Raw genomic sequence first — 9,689 nt, 5'->3', positions numbered from 1 at the left:
TTTATAATAAAAATTAACTTAAATGAGTCATCACATGTAAAAGCCTTTTCACCATTGCACTTTTTTGTTCGTTCCTTTCAAAATTTTCTTTCAAGAATACTCATATGATTTCTAAATTTATAAAATCCCTCCCGCCCCCGCTTATTTAATCTTTTGGTTCTAATGCAATTAAGTTACGTTCGTCTAAATTTTTTTTTCCTATGAATCTTCCTAGGTGTCTTGAAGCATCAAATTGATGCTTTATTTATAATCCTTTCAGGTGGTGTATAATCTATATTTGTGGGGAACTTGCCTGCTTCTGTCTCACTGAAGCTGAGATTGGATGGGTGTTTAAGAAATTTGGCAGAATTAGCCTGGTGGTGTATCTATTAAGGCCCAGGTAAGCTTCTTTCTTATATAGATTGAATGCCTATATAGTCAGGGAATTGGAGTTGCCTATGCTTTTGTGGAATTCATACACACTTTCTAAATTCAATTAAGGTTTGAAGTTATTTTATTTACTGTTAATTTTCACATTAGACTTGTTCTTCTTGTTTGATGATCTAAATGTTCAATGGAAAAAAAAAAAGTTTCAGAATTTGATGTTATATTTGTACTTTGTAATTTCATATTATTTTCTTATATTTTATGCTTCAATTCCGTCGTTAATATTCCGAATAACCAGGTATTAAAATTCCACTACAAGTGAAGCAAAGTATGATATCTTATGTTTTGTAATTTTCATATGCAAACTCAAGCATCATCAATTTTCATTATATGTTTTAGTAATTCATGCCTTCAGATTATTTTCATTTTGTATAAATATAAAAATGTGTATGTCATTGTAGGCTTCTCCCTTTCCATTTGCTGGAAGACGAGTATATATAGAGGAACGAAAAATAAGAAAGTGACTTGGCACCTAAGAGTATCATCACCACTCTTTGATTCAAAGAATAAAGAGATTGCACTTATTTCATGTCTGCCACTACAAAATTGAGTGTCATCACACGTCCATGGATTTCCTGCACTGTACAAAACAAGTGCATATCAGTTAAGACCCATATCATCATATAATAGGAAGACAGGTAGAAATTGATACAAACACAACATGTTAAACATAAACGATAATCAATAAAGTATATACAGGGAACTCTGAGAAAAACAATATAACGTTAAGGCAAATTGTACACCTTGTTTTGTTTACTGAAATGACCAAATAAATTGGGACATTAATTTTTACGCTTTTGCTCCTACTCTCACTGTATCCATATTATTATGATCACTGCGTCCAGACACAAGTCCAATATTTTTGAGATTGCATCTTATTACGAACTTGTAATAGTTTATACATCAAAAACAAAATTTCTTATGCTATTTACTTATTTCTCCACGCGACTGACACTCCTATCAATGGTCTATCTAATGTCCATTTAATGATTTTATACTTTATTAAGAATATTGTGAGAATTGACCAAAATCACATTGCATCGATTATTGTTTGACTTTCTTAAGTTTCATAAAAAATCAATTCGTACCATCTAAGCAACTTTTAGAGGATAAAAGATAAAAATAAAATTTAAAATATTAAATCATAACACATTAAAATTTAAAATATTAATTTTATTTAAATCTAAAAAATAACATTTAATAATATATTTCCTTAGACTTCTTTTATATGACACATCTATCTAAAGGCATTGGATCTAAATCCACTATCAATATTTATTTTTTGTTAGTATTTATTTAAATTTTTATCAATTCTATTTTTTTCTAGTCAACTTGGCTTAGCAGTCCCAAAACAAAACCAACTCAAACTCCTAAGAGTCTAAATGTCAAGAGCTTATAAACTTAAATGAGAGTACAAAATTTGGGAGCCGAATCTAAACTAATTTATTAGCACATTAATTTGCCTCCATACATATGTAGACAAATCTTACAAACTAGCCCGATTTCAAAGTATTGTTAAACTTGGTCATGCAAAGCAAAAATATTTACAGTAACACATATTCCTTTGTTGAAGAAAAATAGAAAAACTAAGAATTAAGGAAATGCATAAAAATAGCAACAACAAAAAATTGAGCGGAACAAAAACTTTCGAACAGGAACTAAAATACAAATATTTTACTTATAAAGACAAAATCCGTTGTTTATTCTATTACTACTGGTTGGATGACAAGAAATTAATGTCAATGAAGATTAACTGCTATTCAAATTATGCCACGGCCTTGTTTCTCCTTTTGGTAGTGGGAGGGTATCACCAACCAAAGCAATACCCTCAGTTGAATCATCTAAATTTAAACATGCTAGTGTAACAAGGATTTAGAAAATAAATAAAAGGGGAAAACAAAAATAAAGCACCAGAAATACAGGATGCCCCAGAAAAAAGAATTTTAAAAAGATCCATTTACTCAATTGTGAAATCAGTTGGGGAACTTGACGTGATACAACAGGCAAATAGCATCTTTTCAATCTAATATATAGTTACTATAAATCCAACCTACTGAGTCAAGCTAGGCTGTTGTTTCTAACAAAAATGATTAATCTATTTTGCACCACCAAGGTCCTTTCAGAAATCGCATCCCATCAAAGATGGCTTAGTCCACATCCATAGCAGCTTCTTCACTAGTCATATTACTAGACCACAGCTTTATGGTGCGATCATGAGAGACAGTAACGATATAACCGCCATCTGCAGCCAATAACAAGATATGCCAAAATCAGAAAAGATTGACAAGGTAGACAAATAATATTGACACAACCAACAATGCTAATTTCTAAACAATGGACAAGTTACTGCACTGTTGTTTTAACTTCAAAGCTTTTACACCATATTAAAGGAAACCCGGTATCTTGGTAACAGCTTATTTTATGGAAACATCATATTTAGCAATCATTATTCTTTGGAGAAATAATTGCTCAAGTTTCAAAATCTCTCTAAGAAAGCTGATAAACAAAAGTGATTATTTTTTTTAAAATAAGCTGCACCAAGCATGTTATACATTAAAGCATGCAAATCATGCTATATAACAGTTCACAAGCAACTAAACGTGCACAAAACAAATATATTTGGAATATATTTTCTTTGCTAACTGTTCTAATTTCTTCCTTTGGTAATGTTAAGAAACTTAAACCTAACTTACTCTCAAAAGCTAGCTCTTAAGAGGAGGACTGCCCTAACTTTTATAAGGAGTATTCTGATTCTATTCCTAACCAATGTAGGACATCTTAACACACTCCCCTCACGTTCAGGACTGGACATCTGGTGCGTAAAATTTGCAGGACTGAACATCTGTACGGGTAGACCCAACAGGATTGGACATTTGTGAACAACCTAATATTTAAACTGAATAGGCTCTGATACCATGTTAATAAACTTGGGCCTAACTTACTCTCAAAAGCTAGCTCATAAGAGGACTGCCCTAACCCTTATAAGGAATATTCTGACTCTATTCCTAACCAATGTGAACATCTTAACACACCTTCCTTAGGAAAAAGACTACCCTAGTCCTTATAAGAAGTATTCTAACTATATTTCTTACCATGTTAAGATATCCTACATTGGTTAAGAATAGAGTCAGAATACTCCTTATAAAGACTAGGGCAGTCCTCCTCTTGTGAATTAGCTTTTGGGAGTGAGTTAGGTCCAAGTTTTTTAACATGGTATCAAAGCCTATTCAGTTTAAATATTGAGCTGCCCACAAATGTCCAATAAAATCAGAATATTCCTTATAAGGGCTAGGGCAGTCCTCCTCTTATGAGCTAACTTTTGGGAGTTAGGTCCAAATTTCTTAACAGGTTATGAAAATGTTTCAAAACATTTATTCTCAAACTTATATGCCCTGTGAGAAGGCTGCTATTTGTAAATAAAGATTGACAAGTCTTCATCTTTCAATATTTGACCAAATATAAAAGGCAAAGAAAATGAAATATCAACCATTTTCATTCATTTCCTTTAATTTTGGCAACACATTGTATAAGAAGGAAGGAAATGAATACACAAGGAAAATCTAAGAAGCAAATAACAAAAATATTTGCAGGATTAAATCTCAGCAAAGTGTGAATAAGGTTTACATTTGAGGAGTTCCATTGAAATTTCTACAAAATTAGGGGTTTTTGTTATCTACTTATGGCAATTGCTCAAAGCATGTGCCCAAAAAACTCATTGCCGCACATCATTTGCTTATCAATTCATAACAACTATTCAGAGATATTCATTATCATTTCAAAACACTCACTAGCTACTTTTTATCATTTACAATTTGAGGGAAGGACATAGCCAGAGTGAAACTGACATATCAATTACATAATGGAATCACACATAAAGAAGCAAAAAGAGATTTTCAATCAGAGCCTTTGATGTATAATTCCTTTCTAAGATAGAAATCCTACCTCCAAGAACATCCACAGAAGTAACTTTTGCTTCATGGCCAGAAAGTGTTTTCACAGGCTTAAAGTCACGGGCTGACCAAACCTAAAGTTAAACCATATATATAAATAAGTATACTGACACGAAAATAAATTACTAAAGAATCTCAATACTTGTCTACAAAAAACCATTGTTGTTTTAGGTAAAACTACTATATATACCTTAGCTGTCATGTCATATGAGGCAGTTACCAAAAAGTAACCCTCTTGTGGCTCAAATTTAACTTGTGATATTAAATTAGAGTGAGCAGGAATTGTATAAAAGGATTTCTTCTTCCTCAAATCCCAAATGCGACAAGTATTGTCTTCACCGCCTGTGGCTAGATGATATCCATTTGGTGAAAAATTGATGCCAAGAACCTTAAAATGAAATACAATCAAAGTCAACCTTATGAATTTTCATTCTAAAATTGTGATTTTGATTGAGAAAGAGAAAGAGAGAGGGAGGGAGGAGGGAGTCTTCAATGTCTTACCGGCTTAACATGACCTTCCAATGCAAGAATACTTCTACCAGTTCGGAGGTCCCAAACACGAGCCAGAGCATCCAGTCCACAAGATGCAGCTAATGATCCATCATGGTGGAAAGCTAAACCATATACACTTCTACTATGACCTTCTTGAAGAAGCAACTCCTCTCCTGTTTCTATGTCCCATAATCTCCATGTCTTGTCAAAGCTAGCAGTGCCCAGGTACTTCCCTGATGGATGGAAGGCAATGCGTGCAAGACGGTCAAGATGACCCTCAAATGTCTTCAAAAGAGATCCTTGATCATTCCAATACCTTGCTGTCCGATCAGCAGAGGCAGTTGCTAAATGATTATGCTTAGGAGAATAAGCAACATCAGTAGCACGTTCTGTGTGCCCCTTAAAAGTGGAATACTTCTTTATTTTGGGCATGCTCCACATCTTGGCAGCCCCAGTCAGAGAACTACAAAATCAAAACAATCAATAGTAGATTAGACAAGAATGGTTTCACAAAGCAATGAAGGGTAAAACGTAAGGCTTAAGCTGCACAACTTGCAACAACAAGATACCAGGTAGCAAGCCATTTTCCATCTCTTGAGAAGGAGCAACCAGAAAGCGGCCGATCATCTCCAATTTCACTGAATTCAAGACTTAAATTCCCAGCCTGCTTCAATGCCCAATCCATCTCTGCATCCATGTCTTCATCTGGATCATCCCTTCTTCTCTGTGCACGTTGAAGCCGTGATGCCGCCCTCGACAAAGAATATTTAGCAATATCAATTCTGGCATCCAGAAGAGACTTTGACCCTTCAGTGTAAAATGGATACTGCAGTTCTTCCTCAGCCTCATCCATTGGAACAGAAGCTGCAGCCTCTTCATCCTCATGAGCTTTCATCAGCTTCTCTAGCTGGCCTTCAGCATCCAGCTTTGCCATTATCATCCTCAACCTGTCCCGCCTCTCCATCTCTCTCTCACCAAACAGAGTTATTGGTTCGCCAAGATGGCGGAGCCGAGCTCGCACAGCCATATCATTTGTAGGGACAGCAAGAGCAGCAGCACGCCTCTTCATCATGAGTTCCTGCATTGCCTTTTCCTGCCGCTCTCTTACCAGTCTACTCTCTTCAGATATCTCATACTCCCCAGCACCCTGGTTGATTCTTGCATTCGATTCATCATTATCTGAATCGGAGTCACTTGATCCAACCTCGCCATTTTGTGGTACAGGAGGCCTAATGACTGGTGGCCGAACTGGGAGTGGTGCCAGTGGGCGAGGCGGAGGAATTGCAGGAATTGGAGCTAAAGTAGGTACAGCAGAAGGAGCAACAGCTTGTGGAATAGCAGGTTGTATTGGAGGGGTAAGAGATGCACTAGCAGAAGAAACAGGGTTTGGACCATCAGAGGCAGGTACAGAGGGTTCTGTAGTAACAGTTGAGGTTGAGGGTGTATTTTCCTTCTCCACTTCCATGATTCCTAGGCAAAAATGGGGAAAAAAAAAAAAAACAATACTTGAAAATTTTAGACAGAAAAATCAAATTCAAATAATCATCATTACAAAGAAAAATAATATAGCTACACACAAATGTTAAATGTAATTGTCAATTTGCCATGTTTTTAAAAGAAACACAAGAACAAATGTGCTGAGGGCATATAATAAAACTAAAAATAAAGCATCTAAGAATAAAAGAACTCAAATATCATAGACATAGAATTTATAGGTAAGGGAGTGCATGGATAGGTTCAGCACAAAATCAAACCAAATCTATTTATAAACCAATTATAAGGATTGGATTTCAAACCAATCCACTTCATTACAAAAGTGGATTGGTCAAAACTAATCCAGTCTTGAACTGGTTTTAAAACCATTTTTCTTTAAACATGAATACAATCCAGTAAGCCTTTTTCCTTAAAAATTCCAATTATAAAACCAGTTTTGATTATTGTGATATACGGACAAAGGCATTTGTTGATTATCGCTTGCATCCTAAAACTAAAATAACCAAGAGATCAAAACACATTTTTACCTATTGATCATATTTAAGATAATTCAAGACATGATGCTGATCAATGCATAATAAACAAGTGGTTTTTTGTATTTTAGACAATTTACTCAGTCTTTGATTTTCCTTCAGTCCAAATGGTCAAGTCTCAGCCGGAGAGCCTAATCAAAAGGCATTTTATTCACTGGTATTCGTGGTCTTCTTATCATTATAAAAGTTGACGGTCCTAATTACTTTTTATGGTCTACCACTGTTAAACAGAGGTTTGTGGGACAAGGTAATGAGGAGCATCTATCTAGGTCAAGTGATAAGGCTGAAAAAGCCCTAATTATTTTTAATGTTCTGTCTCATATAATTTCCCTTCCTCTTAAAGTCAATTTTTGTATAGAAAGATGGTTTCTACTTTTCCCTGAATTATTTAAACGGCGCTTGTGGGTAGAGACGTAGTGTTATATTCAACAGATGTTGGCAAGTTACAACATTGCTTGATTACTTTGAGCCTTATCAGAGTCAGACCAGAACATAGTTCAGATATCAGAATAACAAGAATCAAGCACTATATAGCTTAGCTGACTTCAACTCCATTTAAATTATAGAAATTAGAAAATCCTATTTGTTAAAAAAAAAAAACTACCTCTGTCTTTAAATAAAGGCACGCCCTTAAATAAAGAACCAGCAACGAACAATCTTAAGCAATCAAAACTAACATTGAAAGTAAACAAACAAATCACATGGTATGAGACCTAGCTCAGTGCAAAGTCTTTCAAGCTTTTTATCAAACACGTTGTGTGCAGTGGAAGGAGTACCGAACAACATGCCACAGCCTCAGCCTCAGTTATCAATTTACCACTTGAAGTTTATATTTAAATTAATAATGTGCCGCGTGCAACAATAATAGTTGTGAGTTTATCACACATTTTTCGAACGGGATCTTATTTATCAAAGCACGAACACAATTATAGGGAGCTTAGTGAGGCTGTAGGGTATCAGAAGAAAGAAAGAGAAATCGGAGTGAAATATGAAATGGATAGAGCAATTGAGAGGGTAGAGAAAATACCTGAATCGTTATTGGGTTGTGGAGTACTCAACAGATTGAAGAAAAATTGGAACCTGTGTTGTTCGCTATTCACTGATATAAAACATGCAAAGAAAGAAAGCTTCGAAATGCTGCTCGTTGCTTTTCCTCACTCCGCTGCGTCTTGAACCCCAAAATATTTTACAAGAGTCCGGCGGAGTAACATGTTTTTTTTTTTTTTTAAGGTTTAAGAAATTTATAATAATATCTTTTTATCGAAAAAAATTATTTATTATATTTTTATCATTTTAATATAACAAATATTTTGTAATAAAAAATATATTATTTTTACATATTTAAATTCAGTCTTAAAATTTGAAGTTAATAAATTTCTATTTTTAATTAAGATTGAAGTTCCAATGACTCATGAAAAAAATGTTAAAAAAATATCACTATATAACACTGAAATTTTACTCAATATTTTATTTAGTATAATATATTATTTAGCATTTATTTTTATTTTTTCAAACTATTAATTATTTTATTTTTTATTTTTTTCTCAATTTTTTTATATTTTACTGTTTCTTTTCTATTTATATTGATTTTTTTCATTTTGACATTTTAGTTACTTATATTCAAATCAATTAGTTTCAAACTTGTTTAAAGATTTGCTCTTTATAAAGTGTTTTTCACTTAGATTTAAGTTACTTATTTTTTTTTAATTATTTACCAAATTAACTGTGTATATTTTTTAAATATTTTTTGTTTAGTTAATTATTAATTAAAACAATATATTGAACAAATAGATATTTGCTAATACATGTAAGGTTTAAATACTATTTTGATGCCTATATAAAATCTATCTTTTTATTTGGTATTTATTATAAAAAAAATTAAATAAATTATTAAATAAAAAATCTTTTAAAATCTTTTTTATTTTTATTATTTGTTTGATAATATTATTCGTAATTAAACATTTTTATTTTTATTTTTATATGTATCACATTTTTTCATTATAGTCATTACACATTTTGATCTTTATTGTTTAAAATAGATTATATAATCTATCATAAATTATTATAATATTTTATAATTTGTATTTTGTGATAAAAATTGTTTAAATTTATATACAAATTTTTTTATTTTAGTCCATTTATGAGACATATTTTTCTTTTAATTTTGATCTCTAAATTGAATTGTTTTTGTCTAAGGACTATAATAAAAATTACATTATATATGACAACTACGATAACAAAAATATTATGTACATGAATTATAATAAAATATATATAAATATAACATGATAATTTTGTAATAAAAAATAATATAAAAACCTATTTTAAAAATATTATTTCATTCAGAGACATATACAAACTTTCTGTGTATAAAACCTAAATAAAAAAATAAAGTTGGTATAAAAATCAAAATAGCATTCAAACCAAAAATATATTTAACCTTATGAGAAGCACATAAAGATTATATTCCAGCATATTTTGAACTCTCTTTTCTTATTCGCAGTGCAAATGTGCAATTACAAGAAGCGGCAATTGCAATGTGATACGTTTTCTTCATTTCGTTTGTACACATGCCAATTCAAAAATGCTTCATACCTGCACTTGCTTGTTTTTCGTACTTTGTAAACTTCATTCTCGTATTTTCCTTTCTCTGCTACAACAGAAAATGTGTCCAAGTCAGTGGATGACGATTTTACCCTTCTTTCTTCTTTTTCTCTTCACCGTTGGATTGAGTTTGACGCCAAATGCAGGGGCAGTGAGGCAGATTCAGATGCGGGCAGGTGCACCATTCAAG

The 9,689-nt window shown here is 32.5% G+C and overlaps 1 protein-coding gene across 1 annotated transcript; it reads right to left on the bottom strand.

Annotated features, from left to right (window-relative positions):
* Positions 1 to 2,081: 2,081 nt before the first annotated feature.
* LOC113872547 (U4/U6 small nuclear ribonucleoprotein PRP4-like protein) lies at positions 2,082 to 8,106 on the bottom strand. Its single transcript, XM_027510176.1, has 6 exons — positions 7,923 to 8,106; positions 5,438 to 6,338; positions 4,878 to 5,331; positions 4,567 to 4,764; positions 4,369 to 4,450; positions 2,082 to 2,668 (listed from the first exon to the last, which is right to left on the bottom strand). The coding sequence occupies exons 2-6, from the start codon at positions 6,331 to 6,333 to the stop codon at positions 2,574 to 2,576; spliced, it is 1,725 nt and encodes a 574-aa protein (XP_027365977.1). The 5' UTR covers positions 6,334 to 6,338; positions 7,923 to 8,106; the 3' UTR covers positions 2,082 to 2,573.
* Between the last annotated feature and the right edge of the window lie 1,583 nt (positions 8,107 to 9,689).

Source organism: Abrus precatorius, unplaced genomic scaffold (genome assembly GCF_003935025.1).
Source record: "Abrus precatorius isolate BTA unplaced genomic scaffold, Abrus_2018 Scaffold7, whole genome shotgun sequence".
In the NCBI taxonomy this organism is placed as follows: domain Eukaryota; kingdom Viridiplantae; phylum Streptophyta; class Magnoliopsida; order Fabales; family Fabaceae; genus Abrus; species Abrus precatorius.
This window is presented reverse-complemented; position numbering and strand designations above follow the sequence as displayed.

What these genes read in the sequence shown, in the direction of transcription:
- LOC113872547 (XM_027510176.1), bottom strand. Translation starts at nt 6,333, where the DNA reads ATGGAAGTGGAGAAGGAAAATACACCCTCAACCTCAACTGTTACTACA. An exon ending in CATATGACATGACAGCTAAG is followed by an intron (nt 4,451 to 4,566) that starts GTATATATAGTA and finishes GTTTAACTTTAG; the next exon opens with GTTTGGTCAGCCCGTGACTT. An exon ending in TTCTGTGGATGTTCTTGGAG is followed by an intron (nt 2,669 to 4,368) that starts GTAGGATTTCTA and finishes TATTGGCTGCAG; the next exon opens with ATGGCGGTTATATCGTTACT.